Source organism: Drosophila ficusphila, unplaced genomic scaffold (assembly GCF_018152265.1).
Source record: "Drosophila ficusphila isolate 14025-0441.05 unplaced genomic scaffold, ASM1815226v1 contig_791, whole genome shotgun sequence".
Lineage (NCBI taxonomy): Eukaryota > Metazoa > Arthropoda > Insecta > Diptera > Drosophilidae > Drosophila > Drosophila ficusphila.
The window spans coordinates 19,198,007-19,218,187 of record NW_025064737.1 but is presented as its reverse complement, the minus strand read 5'-3'; the positions used below and the strand labels follow the sequence as shown (position 1 = coordinate 19,218,187).

Sequence of the window (20,181 nt, the reverse complement as noted above, 5' to 3'; positions counted from 1 at the left end):
TTTCAAAACATGAACACGAAAAGGCCAGCGGGAGGTTTTTTTTTTTTGGATGAAGGAGGAAACAGAAACCTAAAACAAAAAAAAAAAAAAAACCGGAGGGGAGGCCACTGCAGCGGACGTGGCTTACATGAGCATGTGTTTTTAAGCCTCGTTGGGCACAAAACAATTAATATTGTGGCCCGCCCACAAGTTCACCCACAGCTAAGCACAAATCAGCCTCCTGTGAAATGTGAAACACAAAAGCTTGCGCGGTGGCAGCAAAAGCAACACCAACACCAACAGCAACAACAACGGCAACAACAATGGCAGACCGGAAACGGAAGCGCACAACTCTTTGCGCGAATTAATCACACAGCAACTACAGCTCCAACTAAAGTATAGTACAACTGCAAATACAAGCGAGAACAAGAGCAACAACAGCCAGCAAAACGCAGTGAACGGCGGCAAAAATCAGCAGTGGAGGAATGAATGGAACGACATGGACACGCATATAAAATGTTCGCCTTGTCGGCTCTTCAGCTCATATTCCCTCACACGACACAGGAGCCAAGTGGTACGGTGATCCTTCAAAAGAAGAAATCACGATGATAATTAGCTGAAGCACAGCGAAATAAAAGAAGATTTAGTTCAGCAACATTAGAGCTTAGAGAGATTAGAGGTAGTTCAAAGGAAATTGTATTTCAGGGAAAGTGGAAAGTTATTGTTTTATTTTGTGTAGTTACCATTATAATAATTAGCTAGATTGTTACCTGCTTGTTATTTATAATTTAAAATCAAAATGTAAGGCGAAATAATATTATTTCAAAATATTATTTGAAGGCAAAAAAACTAACTAGGTTGTGCAAAAAAGCAAGACACCGCAAATTGTGTTAGTGCAAACTGAATTCGTATTGACATTTTATGTCCAACAAATTTAAGACTAAAGTTCTTTTGGTAAATTTTTTTTTCCAAAAATACCTAGAAGGAAATCACTTTCCTTAAGCACTTCCCATTTTCCTGACCCACGCAATCGGGCACCGGCCAATCCATTATCATTTCAATACCTAATCAAATCTGGCGCAGGGAATTCCCCCGAGAGGATCTTCACTGTGGTCCTGCTCGAGTGCGGTCACTAACTTGCCCCAAACGCCCCGCCCACTCGAAGCGAACGCCCACCTACACCCACGGCCATCGTCTCAGGACCACCCGCACACCCACAAAACGACAGTGCAAGGAGCTAATTAAATATGCGTGCCTTGCCTCAATGCTCCGTCCGCCGAGGGGATTGCGTGCCCAACGGCTCCAACCGCTGGCCCTAAGCCACCCATCCACCTACCCCCAAACCACCCTCCCTTTAAGGCCCCACCTTGGTAAACTTTAATGTCCCACCAAGCTTATGGGCGGGGCGACGCCCCCTCAAGTGTATCTGTGTGCGCCTATTTCGGTGGCATATTTGCTAATCATTTTACGTGCAGCTCGCCTCCGCAAAACACCAGGCACCAAACACCTCGCACAACCATTCTTACTTATATACGGTTTATTGTTTTTTAAAACGTGGGCGTGGCCGGTCGGCGGAGGGAGTTTAACGAGCGGCAGCGGCCGGGACAACGGGCCTTTTGTAATGCAAATTAAATAAACATGATTTTTATATGATTTCGCCGGGCGCTGTCGTGTGGCGGTGGTGGGTGGTGCGAATGCATTGTCCTTGAGCCGCCGAATCCACTGTTCGTGCAACTGTGGCGGTGTCAATTTTATGGGCCGTCAGTCATTTCGCATTTCGCCAAACTCTGAGCTGAGCAACGCCTTCGAGTGTAATTTAATTGAATAATTAAAATTTTTATTGCCGCCGTGTGAATGTGTGTTTGCTGTCCTGTTGGCATGTATTGGAGCGAGGATATGCAAAGCGTGTCATTTTAATTTACGACCATGACGTTCAGTACAGCCAGATAATAAACACGCTCGCAATTAAGTATACGCCGGGGTGTACTCCTGCACATCCAATGGCAAGCATCTCAACACGCAAACGTCTATTTTTTACGGGGGAGGTGAGGCCACTGAAATTGGTCAACAGGATCTGAAGAAAACTGGTTTGGTTTCGACCAATACCACGAAACATGTCATGGTCAGTTGTTGGTTTATTTAATAAATATAGTGAAAGCAATTTTAAAATTTATTTAGAGCAAATATTCATCTCTAACCAAAACCAAAAAATACCAGCAATAAGTTCATTAGTTATTTGGCTTGCTGATTTGTTTAGATTGCCTTTTAGATGCATTAAAAAATATAGATAACATGGGTATTATACAAATCTAAAATATGATGCATCAAATAAAGGAAAAGCTGTGAAAAATGCATTTTAAATAAAAATAATTCTATGCACCACTTCCGTTTTGGATAAAAAATAAGTATAATAAAGGAGATAGAAAATGAATTCCAATTTATGTTCGAAATTGATTGTCACAATCAATAGACCTATTTTGGTTAAAAGAGCGTAATCATATTCCTATAGCCCACAAATTGCATTGAGAGTGTCAAATTCTTTGTTTTTCGTAGAAGATGACCAGTTTCGGTAGGATAAAATTCCAACTATTATTTTCCGGTTGACATAACCAGGTTTGCGGTGTTGAAAATGGACCAGTTCACAAAATGTAAGTGTGTGCTTAGTTCTGTTGGCACTTGTATTTAGGCAACGAAATTCCAATAGCCTTTGTTGCACCCCCACAGTTTCAATAAACAACAATAAAACTGTGCATAAATACAATGCAAATATGAGCACGTTGCACAAGGATATTCGACCGACAGGCGTATCCGCATTTGTGCCGCCCGAAAACTGGCATTTCAAATGCATATTTTGTCATCCCTTTTTTTTGGAAACAAAAAATATACGGGCTGGCAAAATATTACACAACATTTGAAAGAGTTTTAAAACGACTAGAAAGCAGAGCGCCCAACGCAGCACAAAAATATGAAACACTTTTATTTATTTTATAACCCGCTCGGCGCTTGCATTTGCATCCCGAACTGCATATGTATCTGTATTTGTATCTGTATCTGTATCTGAATATGGATTCGCATCTGTGCCCGTCTGTGTCATTCGTTTGAGCTCCGGCCCGAACCAGAAAAATATAAAACAGAAATCGAAAGCGAAAATATAGTATTTAAAAAGCGATTCCGTGTTGTTTATATTTGTGAGCTCAAAGCTATTGATTGGTTCGATTCGGTACTGTCCTTTCATAGAGGTAGGATTTCAGTTTTGGACACCGCGATGGCTGGGGAGGAGTTAAGCACCAGGTAATCGCGTTGGCCTCCACTAAGTTACATCATTTTTGCATTTGCGAGCAGCCAGCGAGAGAAATGGCATCATGTAATTGTAATTGAAATGAAGTAAGCGTGAATTGCGCTCAACGAAAACAGAAAACTGAAGTAAAAAAAAAAACTAAAGAAATACCCTGAAAAGTGATTGCCAGGGCAGCGGGAGCAGCGATAAGAGCCCAACTCTCTGGGCAGCTGGGAAATGTTTGTTTCCTTTCAAATCAGTACACTTCCTTTTCGGCCTGGCCTTTCCATCGGTCTGCCAAGCAGCAGCCAAGGCAGCTAAGGCAGCCGAGGAAAATAAATGAAAATCACTTGAAATACTAACGAGCTGTTACGCTTCGCAAGAAAAATATAATCAGCAGCATCATGTCTGCAGGTGCACTTAAAAGGCGTTCACTTTTTCCCCGCCACGCCCCAAACTTGGGCCAAGAAAAACCAAGCTAAACCACGCCAAACCAAACCAAACCGTACTGAACCGAACCAAACCAAAACGAACAATGGACCACAAAAACAAAAAAAAGTTGTTAAAACAATTAAAACTAACCTTTTTTGTGGAAAAGGTGAAGGCGAGTCCGAGCACAATGGCAAATGGAAATGTTTAAGGCCTTAAGCGGGCCCAAAAGAAATGGAATCACAGCCATCAGCTTCTGTCTGTCTGCACCCGAAGCGGTCCAACCACTTTTGGCAATCCACTCTAATCCAAACTGAAGGAGTGCAGGTTATTTCTTTCTCTCTGTTTTTCTTTGGTCTGCACCTCGTGAAGGCCACCGAAGATCGTGATCGTGGCGAGATCATAATGATGCTGCATGGAAATGGAGGCGCGTGCCAAACTGGCGGACTCCATTCGACTCGATTCGACTCAACTCAACTCGACTCGACTAATTCCTTGTCGCTGCCATGGAAAATGACTTTGAACTTTATTGTTTTCCCAAGTGTTTGAGAGCCGGTTTCGTGGCTATGATTTGGTTATTACATTTTCTTTTCTGGATTGCACTCGGCGATTTGCGTTGATCGCGTAACTTAATTCATAAATGCATAGCAAAAGCGCGAGAGAAATGGCAAGTGGCGAAGGAGACAGGCTTTTGGCAGCGGCAGCAAGTCAGGTCAACAAATGGCAAACACTCACTTTTGGCCAACCGCCTTCTATTAACACAGCTGAGGCCGCAAATTGTGTAAGACTTTTCCTCTCGGGCGAAAGATCTGTCCTAGTCGCCAGCCATATAAAAACGCTGTCGCGTTCGCAATTCGGCCACATTCCCATCGCAGCAGTCGGGCAGCAGCAATCAAGGTCTAATCCCATCCCAGCCAGAGTTCGAAGCCCACCAGGCCAAATGGCGAACGTTAATTTGGTAAGTACGACGAGGATTGCAGTGCCGAAGAGCGCGACTCGAGGATATTAAAAATGCATTATGCAAAATTCTGGAATACAATGACATGCCATTTGGTCGATTTTTTTTAAGTTACCCTTGGAGTGCTGGGAATATTGTGATTGTGAAAATGGAAATGCATTTTTAAATTGAAACCATAGGAAAAGAATTTATAATATATTTGTTTACATCTTCAGATATGTTCTAATCGAATTTAAAACATCTGCAAATTTTATTTGGAAATTCATAATTATTTCAATCAAATAATCTATTGCTTTAAATCAAATTTCTGGCCATTAGGTATCTTCTATTCGAATCTTTTCGATCTCAATCCCATTTCCACCTACCGCAATTGAAGAATTTTTGCATACTAAATCGTCCTGCATTATCCTCCGCAGCAGATGCCGCTCCTTGCCGCCACCACAATTCTGACCATTGCCAGTGGAGCCAGCCCCGCGGAGGCTGTGGCCAAGAACCAGCCGTCATACCACAACATGGGGTCCCTGTTCGACAATCGCTGGCGGCCAATGGATCAATCGATTCAGCATCACCACGCCAATCATCGCTACGGTTCCCCGAGAATTCCAGGCGGCGATGCGGGCGAACGGCGAGCCTTCAGCGGCGGCCATTCCTCTTCGGTGCTCAATGGGCTCACAAATCTCTCGGGCCTGGGACACATCTCCAATGGTTACGGCTCGGTGGCGCCCAGCCATACGGAGGCACTGGCCCTCGGCTCCAGCAAGCAGGAGATACCGATTTACGAGGAGCACAATGAAGATGCCGCCGTTGCCGCTGTGGCAGCAGCAGCTGGAGCTCATGGTGATTTCGGTGGGGGAAGTGGACCAGAGAACAATCAACAGCATAACCCGATTTACCATTATCCCGGTGCCGCACATAATGGCGGATTTGTGCCAGCCTACGGGGCATCTGGTGGATCTGGTGCTGCTGAGCAGGGCTACGACTCCTGGCAATCGTCGTTGAATGCGGAACAAGCGGAACAGCAGGCGGCCCATCCGTATGCGTACGATAAAATTTCAATGGGAAACTTCCTGCCTCACTACGAATCGGGTTCCGGGTACGATGACCATCAGGAGCAGCTCTTCCAGCAGCAGCAGCAGCTCTACGAGCAGCACCAGCAGCAATTCCAGAAGAATCAGGAGCAGCTGGAGCATCTGCAGCAGCAGCAGCAGCAACAGGAGCAGCAGCACGCCCATTCCCCGTACTTCGGGCAACATGACCCTTCTGCCTCTGGATCCGGTTCGTCATCGGCCGCATCTGCTACTGCCTCAAGCGGATCCAGCGGCGATGACTACGAGGAGCATTCCGAAGCTGGCCAGGAGCAGGGCTCCAACTACTTGTCGGAGGCAAGTGGTCACGGCCAAGGAGGTCACACCCACCACTCCCACCACGTGGACATCATCAACTACGTGCCGGTGAAGCACGTGAAGAAGCAGCATGTCCCGGTGGAGAAGGAGGTGAAGATACCCATCTCCCATGCGGTGATCATTCCCGTTCGCAAGCCAGTTCCCATCCACATACCGATCACCAAGAACGTCCAGGTGGCCGTGGAGAAGGAGCTGAAGGTGCCGGTGGAGCGATTGGTCCCCGTGCCGGTGGAGAAACACATCCCTGTTCCCGTGGAGAAGCATGTGCCCTACCACGTGGTGAAGTATGTGCCCATCAAGGTGCCGAAACCCTTTCCTGTCAAGGTGCCCGTCTTCAAGACGGTTCTCCACAAGGTCAAGAGCTGGTGGTAGGAGTAAGTTAGAAGTCGCAACCACATTTACATAATATATCATCCCTACCTGCTGCATTCCTCATTTGCATTCAGAGCACACGACGAATTTCGTTATAGTTTTTAAGCACATTACGCATCCCGTCAAACCAAAGCGAACGCGAACGACATTATGCAGTTTTGCACATTTCGTATTCCAATTTTAATGCCGAGTTTTAAAATTCATTTAATCCCCGTTGATGTACAACAATTTTGTGACTCATTTAACATTACAACAATTTGCATTAAAATACGAGTACAAACACGAACGGAAACAGAGAAGCGAAATCGGGAAATGGCAAGGCACACACATCGCAAGACCGAGGTTTTTAGCAGCGATTTTACGGTGCATTTGTCATGGACATAACCCTTTCCCCCCACTTGCCACCCCATCTCCACCTTTTGCTCATTTATTTAATTTCACTTTAAGCGCACACAATGAAATTTGTGTTTAATGAAATGAAATTCATCTTCACAAAAGGCTCGCGCGCGCACTCTCCATCGTTGTTCTCAGGCTGCCAAATGCCATTTCCAGGCCATTACATCGCCAGTTTGGGCCGAAATGTGGGCGGTTTTTGTTGTTGTTGTTGGGCCGGGCAAACAGCAGCAGCAGGAGCAGCAGCGGCAACAGCATCCCCGTATTCTGCACTATATAGCAGGGGTTCCTCCGGAGTACCCCGGGTCTAATTAAATTAAGTGCACACCTTTGTTGTCCCGCTACGCGCTGGCATCCCGCTCGTGTTTTCCCGTTCTGCTTCCCGTGTCCCACGTCCCATGTCACTTGTGCAGCTCTCTGCTTTGATTTGCAGCCCGATTGAATTGGCCAAGGGACTTCCGCTCCCCATTGCTTTCATTTTTTCTTGCTTTTCCTTTTGAAAAGTATGCCACGGTCTTTAAATATGCACTGGACAACGGAGTAGCCGCCGGACAAGGCTCACATGCGGAAAGAAAGAGTAACATATCGTTTGCAGTAAATTTCTCGCCGGCAATCCCTCTTGCTGGAACGCACAGCCTCTTACTCAAAAGAGCGACTTCCACTGCAAGAAAAAATAAGGTAACATAATACCAAACATCTCATTTTTAGAACAAGGAGAGGTATTTTATACATTAATAACCTAAATAATTTTTGTGTACGAGTTACGGGGACTTGTTATGAATAAATTTAAAAAAAAAATGTAAAAGTACAAAAGTACAAAAGAAGCAACATTTTTTTAGTGTATCAAAATGATTTAAAAGGCTATCAATAGATGATTATCAAGGTTGTCTATTTCATAACGAAAATTAATTTTTTTTGTTCAAATATTTATAAAATGTATGGCCTGGTTGAGCGGTTTTTCGTCCAAAATTAAACACTCGTTTTTCATTGATATTATTGAATATTTTTTTGCTAGTGTTATCCTGCCTGTTCGTCCTTTGTCACATGTGTGTCGCTGTCGACTGTTTGTCGTTTGGCGCGGATGTGGATGCGGCTGCGGTTCCTCGGCCCTCGGTTGTCAGTCACGCGGCTGTCTGTGACTCTTTGCGCGAACCTCCTCCTCCTTCTCCTCCTTTTCGTCCTTCGCCCTCGTCCTGCCACTAGCGACTTGCTACTCTTGCTCCATTTACTCTGTATTTTTGATGTCTAAATTGCATTTTATTATGTCGCTCGTTCGAGGGAAATGGGAAGTGGGAGGAAGGGGGTTGAAAAGCGGGGAAAACTTCTTCGCTTTGCCACATATGTTCGTTCGTTCGTTCGGTCGGCGATGTCGTTGTTGCTGGCTTTGTTGTTGCGGTTGTAAATTTTATTTATCATTTAACATTTTTTACGCTCTTTATGCCCCTCAAGTCGGGCGGTTAGTCAGGAAGCAGCTCCACCCAGCGACACACTTTAAGTGACTTTTCGAGTACTTTATTTTGCATATAAAATATTTGCCTTGTCGCCATGTGCATGCGTGCGTATACGTAATATCGCTGCCAACTCACTTGGCTCCGCGCAAGTTGGACCCGCTTCCTCCATTTGGTTCCTCATCAGGCGATGTTGCGGAGCTGCTCCCTCTTTTTACACACTTTTTATGTTAAATTAAACATTTAAAACGTTATTATGATTTTTATTCCGTCGCTTTATTAGTCGCATTTTCGCGATACCACAACAATATTGTTTTTACTCCAACATAAAGGTATATAATATTTAATTAACAATTTAGTTTGCCCTCCTCTTGAATGGTCGCCATGTTTTAGTATTTTCTGCAGAGTTTGCCTTGTGGTGTGCACAAAATTAATTAATTTAAATTAGAGCCACGCAGAGAATAAAATTTCCATTGAAACTGCACACGTTGGTAGCAAATGTGGGAATATGTGAATTTATTTTATGGCTTGTAGCGTTTGTGTAGCTGACAGAAAATTATTTTGGTCAAGCACTATATTTAGCTATACGAAAGCATCTCCTTTCAAATGTTCAATTAAATACTATTTTGCCATAGAATTAGATCATTTTTGGCAAGGTAAAATCGGGGAAAAGGAATGTAAAAAAGTTAATTTAATGCTATTGGGAAATAGATGGAACACCCACACACTCGCAGTAAACAAAACTGTTGGTTTTAATAACGGCCAAGTGCATGTGTGCCATGTGGCCAAAAGCAGGGAAGGAGCGAAGTAGAGAGCGGCTTTTTTCGGAGTCAGCTGCCACTATGTTTGCACTTTTATTAAAAAACTTTTGCATAATGAAAGTTTTGAGCTTGCTCTCCAAATTGCAGACGCAATATATAACTCACTAAAAAGTTCAGTTCGGTTCGGTTTAGCTATTTATATAAATATTTTGGCCCAACTTTTGCCCAAAAATGATTTTTTGAAGTGTTTATGACGCACAACTCCTAGGGTTTTGTCTCTTTGCTTCCGCCTGCTGGCCATTAAATGGCATTCATTTCATTTACGGAAGTTTTTATTGATTGCTGGTTGGCTTCTGGTGCACAGGGAATAAATGGGAAAATGTTGTATGGTTGATATGAAGATAGAAACTTTGTTATTAGATATATCTATTGACAATACTCTTTTATTATATACTAAATTACAGGAACCTCTAAATATACTAAAGTATCAGCCATAAACTTTTAATTTAATTAACTTATGTATTTTAATAGGGTACAATGTCTACTTAAACTGAATATTCTCTATGAAATCCAAGCTCATAATCTTTTTTAATAACCTTTTTTTCTGTGTACCCCCACTCCACCCGCACCTCGCACACTTTTGCCATTTAGGCAGGAATATATCCTCGTATATTTGCCGGGGTGTGCGAGCGCCAGTAACAACAATGATGGCTATATAATGGGAATGCGAATTTTTATTGTGGCCACAATGGCTGGCCGGGCCTTCTGGTCTGGCCCGGTCTGGTCTGTTCTTGGCTTGGGTTTCGGGTTCTGGCGGCATTAGGGGCACTAAGGAGGCCTGCGACGAGGACTCTCTCTAAAAGCAATGATACTTTTATCCCCCCATGTCATTGCTACGTAAGACCGCCACTCAACAAGACTGCTAGCTGTTGGCTGTTGGCAGTGGAATGGTGGCTCGGTGGCTCGATGGCTCAGTCGCATCCTCTTGGCCGCTGATGGCTGCTGATGGGCGCTCATATTGTCGCCGTCTTCGGGTGTGGATTTTCGGGATATGCGGCGCTACATGTTATGAATTTTTTAGGGTCCTTGCTCGGAGGAAATGGCGGCATCAGGCGGGCAGACGGGCAGACAATAATAAAAGCCTCTGGCACGTGCACAGTCGCAATACCCGTGCTCCAGGATTATGTCTACGTTTTGCTCAAATGATTTACACATCGTCTGGTCGCTCGCTTCCCTTTTCACCATTTCGACATCTTTTCGGATCGGATCTGCTTGGTGGGAAGCGGGATTGTCCCATCCTGTCCGCTAACGTTATACCAATTACCAATTTGCCAATGCCCTTCGCGGAATTTTCGAATTTGCGATGATTCTCGTCCAGGTTGGGAGCTCGGTTCGCTTTTGCCGCACCGGAAATTGCCTGACATTGAATGACGGCATTAGCTTGCCACTGGCTTATGGGAATTGCTCTTAAAGCCGGCCAACGCTGATTTAAATATTATTTACGAAAGAGATGGTTGGCGTGGGCTTTAATTCTTGTATTCAAATAATTTCATGCAAGGTCACTCAACAGGGGAATTAATCAAAGTAAGAGGAAAACATTCCTTATTCCCTAGCTTTATAAGCCTTAAGCAATGAATCTAAATATAAACCGGAAAATTTTAACTTAATTATAGTCCGTAACCAGAGGCTTTGTAAACACTTTGTTTACATATTTTGCATAAGCTTCCCGTTTGAATTGTTAAGACTTAAATCTGAAGAGTGCTAATTAAAGGTACATATTACATTTTTCAACTTCAAATAATTAAATTTAAATAGTTGTTTGCAGACTAAGAGTTTTCTTTCATAATTTGTACTCGACCGATAAACTTTGGCTCTTTGGCGCCCTTTAGTTTCACTTGTTTTGCAGTTGCATAACTGAGATACAACGGAGGTCCTTCGAAACAAAGCCCGTGTGTTCCGACATTTATTTCGCCAGGACGACTGTTGTGGGCGTTGCGCAACGGAAGTGTGGCGCAGCTATATGATACATACCGACCTTATATAGTTTTTGCCGTGCATTTGGCTTTTATGGCACTCGAAGCGGGTATCTGCGTGTGGCTCGAAGGTGAGTGTTGTTACCAAGAAGCTTCTTGGTTGCCAGCGCATCCTTGTTGCCACTTTGGCTGCACTTGTAGTTGTAGTTGCAACTTTTGCAGCTGTTCTTGTACACTGGCTGGCTTTCGACCCAGTCAGGCGTGGCAAATTGCAAACTAATTTATTAAAAACGGATATATGAGCAGAATTTATATATTGCGCTGGGGTTCAGCTCATCGCGCTGCAATATTGCCGGAGTTCATAATTTCTGGCCTGGCTGCGAGGTAAATAATGTGCTGTCAGCATGTCAACAGCTATGCATTTAAGCCCCCATTTCCCCCATTTAGTTTGTTGTCTATTTGTATTTGTGTGTGTGTGTGTGTTGCTGAGTTTTTGCTCTTGATTTTAAACATTTTTGCTCATTATGTGCTTGGCTTGGAGCTTCAGCAGCTCTGCTCAGCAGCTCATCTGACTGGTCACAGTTTGAATTTGAAATATGATCCGGTGTTGGAAATGTTTGCTTTTCAGCCATTTAGTTTCATTTCTCAACTGACTGCTGTCAACTGCAGCTGAGTTTTGAAGCCTTTTGCTTTTGCTGTAGCTTTTTCAGCATTGTCTCGTCTGACACTGGGATGACAATTCTCTAGGCTAGCTAAAGGTAATCATATCTCTGCATTTTCCAGCACAAGCTGTCAATCAAAATGAGTCGCCCCTCTCAAGTTCGTTTTTCCCCCCCGAAAAAAAATGTAAGCAAGATGCCGTTAAGCTGAGCCTGGCCAGAATGGATTGCAATCTGATATTCGAGAGTACACGTCAGTGCGCTTCAATTAGGGACATCTCAGATCAGGCGGACATAAGCTCGAAACCCCTTTCGTTCGTTGGGGTAATTTGCGAGCCAGATGAGCTCCTCGACTCCAGAAAATGATGCGGCATGAAAAATTCCAACGACCGAAAGTTGCAGCACTTAATTGCCTGACCCCCCGAAGGACCAAGTTGTGAAATATTGATACTCGTACTTATGCATAAAGGCCCGGCCATTCCGGCACTCCATTGCCACGTATTGAGCCCGATAAAACCAGCTCGTTTTGAGGGTCTCTCAGCTCATTTTAAGCGCACTTTAATGGCAATTATACGCCTGAGTAGCTGTTTGTGTTGGCAAACTTTTGCCGGCGGGAGGACGGTGGCGGTGAGGTGGCGGCGAGTAAAAAGCGTCAACATCACCAGACGACACTGGAAAGCCGGCAAGCAAAACAAACAACCTACATACACATCGTACACTACTCGTATACTCGCAAAACACCAGACGATCCTGCAGGATGTTGTGACTCGACATAAATCCTTTGGCGTGTCTGTGAGCGTATAAAATACTTGCAAACATTTTGCTGCTGCACGCACCAGATTACACTGTGCGACAAAAAAATGTTTGAGTTGATTTTTTCTTATTTTTCACTTCTACTAGTCAAAATAAGAATACAAGTTTTTGGATTTGTTAATATCAATAGCCAATCAGCTTCTACGCACACTCAAAGGTCCCCAAAACGCGTGTTTTTGCATATTTCACAGCCTTATAATACCATATTGGGAAAATATTTTTTCACCGTTATAAGGGTTTTATGCAAGTTCAATATCTATTAATTAAAATGTATTAAGCAAATATACCGTTAGGCTTTTATAACAATGCTTTAAAATTTTTTTCTCCCAGCTCTATACTCTGGGCGACTACGTATGGAACTTGTTACGCGAGGATACCTCTGAAAAAGCCAAAAAAAATCAGAAAAAAATTTCACTTTTAAAAAAAATAATAGTTTATTGGAAGTAAAAAAAAAATAATATTTTGTGTTAAATATTTTCATAATAATAATTTCATAAAATTTATCATAAAAAAAGAAATCCTATCACTTAGAAGGTGGCATAAATATTTTTGTGCATAACTTATGCCCCTTAACCGAAAACAATCAAAAAAGTAACTCAAACAAACATTTCGTTAAATTTTGTCGCACAGTGTTATTAAAGTTCTGAGTAAATAGTTTATGGTAATCATAAAAGATATACCAAGCATTTTCGCTTTACGAGCGAGTGAGGCGCTGAGAAAAGGTGGAGTCCATCAAATGGTGAACATGAAATATCACTCATACGCCTGGTTATCCTACCTAGTATCACCCACTTTTAACTCTTTTGTATACTGATAATTTCGGGGTAAAGTGCTTTAGCTACCGCGTAACTTTGCCATTTGTCAATTAAAATGATCAGGAGAGTCAATGTGGCCGCTGCACATCAAAAATAACAACTTGCCACCTGAGTCGCAAATTTTTATGATGCACATCAATTCCCCGCCCGAAAATGGCTGCTCCCCAATCCATAACTTTGGCCAGAAAGAAGGGGTTGCCCGAAAAAGGGTTAAAACTTTGCTTTTGGCCGCGCTAACTGATGGCCGTTGCCAGTCATTTTTCAAACGACTCCTTCTGGCACCCTCGCACTTTTCCGACCATTAAACGCTCGCCGGCGTTTTTGTAGCTGTTTACGCTTTCGGCTTCATTTTGGCAGCCCGGCAATTATCAAAGTTTGAGCCAAAAGTGCTGATTAATTTTTAATGTTTATCTTTGTCGCCCTTTTCCTAGGTTACCTGCTCGAAAGTGCAGAGTCATTTCTGAAATTATAAAGCCATTTTGTTGCCCTTACTCGGTTGGAATTTTCGGGGCAGATGAATGGATTCAATGCCAGACCCTGATTTAAGAGCTCTCGCTTTTTTGGTTGGTCATCTCAGTGAATCAAGTGGTCAATATGCCAAATTTTTAGGAGTTGAGTACAGAAAAATATGTAAATATAGAATATAGTATATAGAATATAGTATACTTAAATATAGATTATAGTATAGGTTACTACACACAAAAAAAGGTAAATAAATCTTATATGTGTTTCTGTAGGCGTATTATAATCGAAAGGCTCTGGTTTGGCTGAAATTTGACAGACAATCGCATCCAATTTCACGAATTGACGTAGATGGCAAAGGTCAGTGTTAGTGGCAGGGTAAAAAGGACACAGGCAGGAGTCTCATCAGCAGATTCGCGGTCACCTATCTGACCGGAGCGGCATGTTCATTGCGTTTTGTGGCTTTTGTCATTGGCCCGTCAGACTGGTGCTCCCTGTTCGGATTTGGGCCTCACCAGCCAGTTCCCATTGCAATGGGCATTGCCGCCGACTGTGGTGACCAGTGGTCAGATGAGCAAAATTCCTAACGAAGCGGTTAATGTGGGCAGTGCAATTATGAATTTATGCGCATTTATCCCGCTGCAAGCTCCATTTACTATTTACGCTCGCAGATGTAAAATCGCAGACAAGCGTTGATTTGAACGCATGCTTATTATATTTGATTTTTAGTTGGTTTCCGTCGCTTTGTGGTTAGCTTGTGCATAGCTACGTGGCATATGAATGCTAATAATATGGCCAGCAGGGAATTAAATTGATAAATTCCACTACACGGTGAAAAAAGTCATAATTTACATAGGGAAAATCAGAATTTATTATAACAAAACTTTATTTATTTGTATGAAAATTATTTTTTCTTTTTATAGCTGAGAGACTAATTATATTTTCTGTCAGCCAATAAACAAAATTTTGCAATTAAAATTAAATTTTTTTTTGCATGTAACCGCTGATAAATCAATAGTTTTTTAATGTAGTGGCCAATTTTCCCTATAAATAAAAACCAAATTGCGCTTTAATTTTAAACATTATATGGAGTGCCTCAAACTCCGCAACTGGTTACTCATTTCTGTTTCAAAAACGGCTCCCACGTCAATTAGAGTTAATTTCATTAGCCGGCAATAACTTGCAGCACTTTCCACCAGAAACTGCCAGCCCGACTTCCCGCGATCCTTGCCACACTTTCTTCAACGGTCGCGGAACTTTACTTTTTGGCTAATTTTGTTGCTGTTTCGTTAACGCCCCGCTGAAGTTGAACGTCGCGTTTATTTGTGCGTCATTGTTGCTCCTTCTGCTCCTGCTGCTGTTAAAAGTTGTTGCTGCCGGAGTTACATTTGGCAATTAGCCGCTGCATTTTCTTGCACTTTCGCTGCTTTTGCATTGCACCAAAGACCGCCCCCTTTCCCGCCCCTTTTTCGCCCATCGCACTTCAATACATATTTATTAGCCGCATTTGTTGGATTTTAGCTCAATTAAAAAGTTTTACTCGGCTACTTTTCTTCATTTGGGACTAGGACCTGCCTTCTGACTCCGACTTCAACTTTGACTCCAGAATGTCTTGTTTTGTTTCGCTGGAGTTGGGTTCTTGGAGCTGGAAGCCCTGGAGTAACTCTGCAGTTGCTGTCTGTTTCTTTTTTTTTCTTGCTCCACAGCACTAATTGCAATTACTTTGGCCTGGCTGCCCGGGGTCAGCGGCTTCAAACTGTAGGGCTAAACGTAAAATACTTTAACAGTCGGAGGACATAAGAATGTTTTTAAGAATAATCGTTTACAATACCTTTTAAAAGTTAAAAGTTAAAGTTATAGCGTTTTGAATAACTTGCACAAAGGTGAACGAAAACAACCGAATTTTCGGATAGATATGTAGATATACCCAAATTAGCACTTCCAGTAGCCATAACTCGGGCAATTTATATGCGATCTCAAAGTGGCATACCTTTAAAAGTTTATGATGGCATTCCTGATCGAACTGCGTTAAGATTTTTTAAATCGGTGATGGTCCAGTTTTCGACCTCTGATCATGTCAGATTTTTCCTATTGGGTTGGCAAGAAAGTCATGTCGTTTTTTTTTTTTTTTCAATATTTTTAAAGATGATTTATTTATATCAGGACTTATAATTAATCAATTATGTATTGGCCGTTTTGTTCGACCACTAATGACAATCTTTCGGGCAGCTGCTTAATTCCGCGCTCGAAGAACTTTTGGTCTTTTCCAGCAAAGAATCGAGACAAGTGGTTTTCGACAGCGTCATCTGAATCAAAGTTTTTACCATTCAAAGAGTTTTGAAGAGAGCGAAACAAATGGTAATCTGAAGGTGCTAAGTCCGGACTATAAGGTGGATGTGGTAGCACTTCCCAATTCAGCTCCGTTAATTTTTGCCGAGTGACCAAAGATGTGTGGGGCCTAGCGTTGTCATGGTGAAAGACTATACCCTTGCGATTAGCTAGTGCCGGCTCCTTTTCTTTAATTTTTTCCGCCAAATTGAATAGCTGGCGACAGTACACATCTGAATTGATGGTTTCATTCCGTCCCAGCAGCTCAAAGTGCACTACACCCTTCCAATTCCACCAAACAGACAGCATAACTTTCCTCTGATGGATATCGGCCTTTGATGTGGCTTGGGCTGGCTCATCTTTCTTGCTCCATGATCTTTTTCGTTGGACATTATTGAAAACAACCCACTTTTCGTCGCCAGTAATGATTTGCTTCAAAAAAGGATCGATTTTAATCCGTTGCAGCAGAGAATAGCAGATGTTGATACGCTTAGTTGGGTGAATTTCCTTTAAGTTATGCGGAACCCAAACATCGAGCTTGCTTACGTAGCCAAGTTTCTTCAAATGGTTTTCAACCGTTGTATGCGACACTTTGAGCTTCTCTGACATCTCCCGCGTTGAATAACGCCGGTTTTCATCCAGCAAAGCCTGAATTGCTCGTCAATGGTCGACCAGAACGTGGGGCGTCTTTAACTCCAAAATCTGCAAGCCTGAATTTGGCAAACCAGCGCTGACATTGGCGATCACTCATGGCATCTTTACCTTACACTTCGCACAATTTTTCGCGAGCTTCGACCGCTTTTTTTCCTTTTCGGAAGTAAAAAAGCAAAATATGCCGAAAATGCTCACTTTGGTCCTCCATGTTTACTTTGCTATAGCTTTCACAAATGTTATCGAATAATTACCAAATTTTCGACGATAGTACCTAAGACAATAAGTTTTAAAACGATAAGTGTGACCCTGGTGCTCGATTAGTCGTAAATAAATTAGATTAAAAACGATTACTAAAAAAAACGACATGACTTTCTTGCCAACCCAATATAACTCGGACAATTTTTATCCGATCTCTTATTGGCATACCTTTTAATGTTTGCGATGGAATTCCTGATCGCTCTGCGTTAAGATTTTTCAAATCGATGATGGTCCGATTTTTGGCCCTTGTTTATGTCAGATTTTTTTAATTTTCCGATAGTTTGCACAAAGAAGACCCAAAATGCCAAATTCCTATTCCAATTTTTATCCGTTTTAAATGTGCCATAATTCTTAAAACTTGTAATAAGATTTTTTGTTTTGGCCTTTCGCATGTCAAGTCAAAAAAGATTTGAGATTTTTTTAACAGTTTTATTAAATGATAACCTTTACATTTAAACTGTAATTTGTACTTCTAAAAAAAAAGAAAACTTAATGAAAGGATATTTAAAAGTTGAGGGTTTAAGCTTCCCTCAACCAGGTAAAGAATTCATTATTTGGGACTTAACATTGTATGCAAACACAGTGGAAGTTAAATTCGATGTTGAGTTTAGCCCAGCAGGTGGTTGTTGGTGGCACTCCATCCGGGTGCAACGTAGTGGGGTCGCTGTTTGTGCACCACCGTGCGCACCACTGGCACTTTCACCGGATACGGATAGTAAACTGGCGAGACCACGGGCTTCTCCACTCGGTAGGGAACCCTGCGCTCCACCACAAAGGGAATGGGTCGCTCCACGGGCACAGGCCTCACCCGTTCGATGGGAATTTTGACCTCTTGCATCTGGGGAACCGCCACGGTTTGGGCCACCGGTATTTTGATGGGCAGTGGCTTGGGTATGGCAGCGATCACTGTACGAGGCACTTGCACTTGGACGGTCTGCTTATAGGGAATGTGTTGTTTTTGGTAATGTGTAACTGGCACATTCTTGGCGATCTCGATGTGTTTGGCCAGTGGCACTCCAGCGACTGCTTTTCTGCTATCCGGAGTGTGGTGGACACTGGTGGTTATGCCTGGCAAATCGGCAATTTGGCTAACCTTGTGGGAGTACAACAACTGCTGATCCTGGGCAACTCCCAATCGCTGGTGTTGACTATGATCCTGAGGATGTTGCTGGTGCGATTGCTGTTGCTGCTGCAAGTGTTGCTGTTGGTATGGCAAATGTTGCAGCTGTCTACCCTCCAATTGCTGATGTTGCCTAGTTTCCAATTGTTGATTTTGGGGTTGGTGTCTTGCTGGCAACTCCTGACTTTGATGGTGACTGGATAAGGACTGCTCCTGCTGCCGCTTAACTGGATTGGCCAATTTTTGCAGCTCTTTGAGTCGCTCATAGATGCGGGAATTATCCAGCTCCGCGTCCTGTTCCTGATGCTCCTGCTGCTGCTGCTGTCGGTTGTCGCGATAATTGGAAATTTGCTCGAAATGGTAATGACTGGGAGGCGACGTGGGAAACTGCACCCGCGGACGATATGCATAGCTGTCGAAGTGCTGGCGAGAATCGTGCTCATAGCCAGCGGTATTTGGCTCATAATTTGCCGCATTAATGACAAAATCGATATTGGCCGATGGGTTGCGACGCGGCTCATCCTCGTTCTCGGTGAGTTGCGAGTGCAGTTGGCTGTTGTAGTAGAAGGGCACAAAGCCATTCGCGGTGGTTCCCAGGGAGCCGCCACTGGAATGGGTATTCTCGTGGAGAGGATGATGCTGCAGGGTGGCCAGGAGCTTGTGAGCATAATTTCCATATGCTGCCAAGTCATCGGTCCTTGCAGTGTCAGTGGTGCCATAATAATTTCGCGTATATCCTGCTAATCCCGGCAACGATTCGCCACCAGTTTCCTGGTAATGGTGTTTGCCATGTTCCAGCGGCAACTCCGCCAGCGAAAGCGGCAGTGGGGCATCTATGGCCTCCATTGTCATCGCCAACGAGAGCCACATTAATGCATAGATCATTAATGAACTGTTGGCAAGTGGGCCATTGCCCTGGCCACAATTCGGAGGCCTCATGGCTGCCTGTGTGCTTTCGGGGCTTGCTCCTGTGTCCAAATCCTCGAGCGGGGTGCGTGTTTTGCGATTCAGCCGGCGCGGCTGTTGCTCCGCTTTGAAATGCAAATTTGTGACGTCGCGTTGGTGTTTTTATAACGCACTCCCTTCAAAACGCATAGGGCGCACTATTGCTACTACTTGTAATTGGATAGTCCTCCTCCACTTGAAGTTCATTGGCACTCGGCAACGGATTGTGTAAGTGGAGGCCCTCACTTTCACCCAGATTGTCCCTTTCAGATGCAAGTGAGGCGATTCGCTGTCAGCACAATCCGCAATCACGAAATCCACCGCCACCGCAATCTCTGTGCCGCGATGAACATCGACCTATCAACAGTGGTTCAAGTGGAGGTGGTTTCCTAATCTTATATAAATTAATTTATCAGCAAAAATGCGGTGAACTATCACTAAATGAATCCATCACACATATTTTTATGTTTTTATAAGGCTTTCAATTTCAATTTCATTTAAGTGCAAACCAAATCAACATGTAAGAACTTCAGTTGCAGAAAGCACTTATGCATTTTTGCTTTACTTTTCAAAGGCTTTAATTGAGGAAACAATTGCTTGAATTTCATTCCATTTTTCGCCACATTTTTATCTGGTTTTGGTCACTGTCTGCCGGTTGGCTCCCAGCCGCATCAGATTTCACACTGTGGAAGCTTGCGGTCAATGTCGCGGCCATTTGGATGTTTGATTGCACAAATGGTGACGCTCAGTGACGTGCGTTTCATGTGCTTGCGGTGCGGTCTTTGCCAAGTGCAATTGCCGGAGTTGCTATGGTCATATGAGACTCGCCTCAGATCTCAGGTTGCTGCACTTTCAGTTTTCAATTCGCAGGAGCTGACGACATTTGGTATCGATGCTCTTGCATAATGTACCTGCCACGCCCCCATCACATGCAGTCAGTCAGTAAATCTGGCACTGCACTTTGGGGCCAAAGTAATTCAATTTTAAAGAACCTTTGAGAGAAAAGGATTTTTCGCGATTTTAGTGTGCACTTAAAAATATTTGTGAATTTATTGAAGATTTTTTATGGTAACAATAAAAGAATAAAAATGTATTTATGGTCTTGATTTTAAGTCTTCCTAGCGAATATTTTTG

General features: G+C 43.2%; 2 protein-coding genes across 3 annotated transcripts; one reads left to right on the top strand and one right to left on the bottom strand.

The window, feature by feature from the left end:
- The first annotated feature begins 4,625 nt into the window (after positions 1-4,625).
- On the top strand, positions 4,626-6,474 carry LOC108095734 (transcription factor mef2A). 2 transcript variants are annotated; one of them, XM_017196911.2, is made up of 2 exons: positions 4,626-4,643; positions 5,063-6,474. In XM_017196911.2, exons 1-2 carry the CDS (start codon positions 4,626-4,628, stop codon positions 6,416-6,418), a joined length of 1,374 nt encoding a protein of 457 aa, XP_017052400.1. In that variant the 3' UTR covers positions 6,419-6,474. The 2 variants fall into 2 exon arrangements, with proteins under 2 accessions (XP_017052400.1, XP_017052399.1); XM_017196910.2 differs by having other exon boundaries at positions 5,060-6,474.
- An 11,115-nt stretch (positions 6,475-17,589) lies between these two features.
- LOC108095733 (mediator of RNA polymerase II transcription subunit 12) lies at positions 17,590-18,990 on the bottom strand. Its single transcript, XM_017196909.2, has one exon. The coding sequence runs from the start codon at positions 18,985-18,987 to the stop codon at positions 17,590-17,592; it is 1,398 nt and encodes a 465-aa protein (XP_017052398.1). The 5' UTR covers positions 18,988-18,990.
- Positions 18,991-20,181: the final 1,191 nt, after the last annotated feature.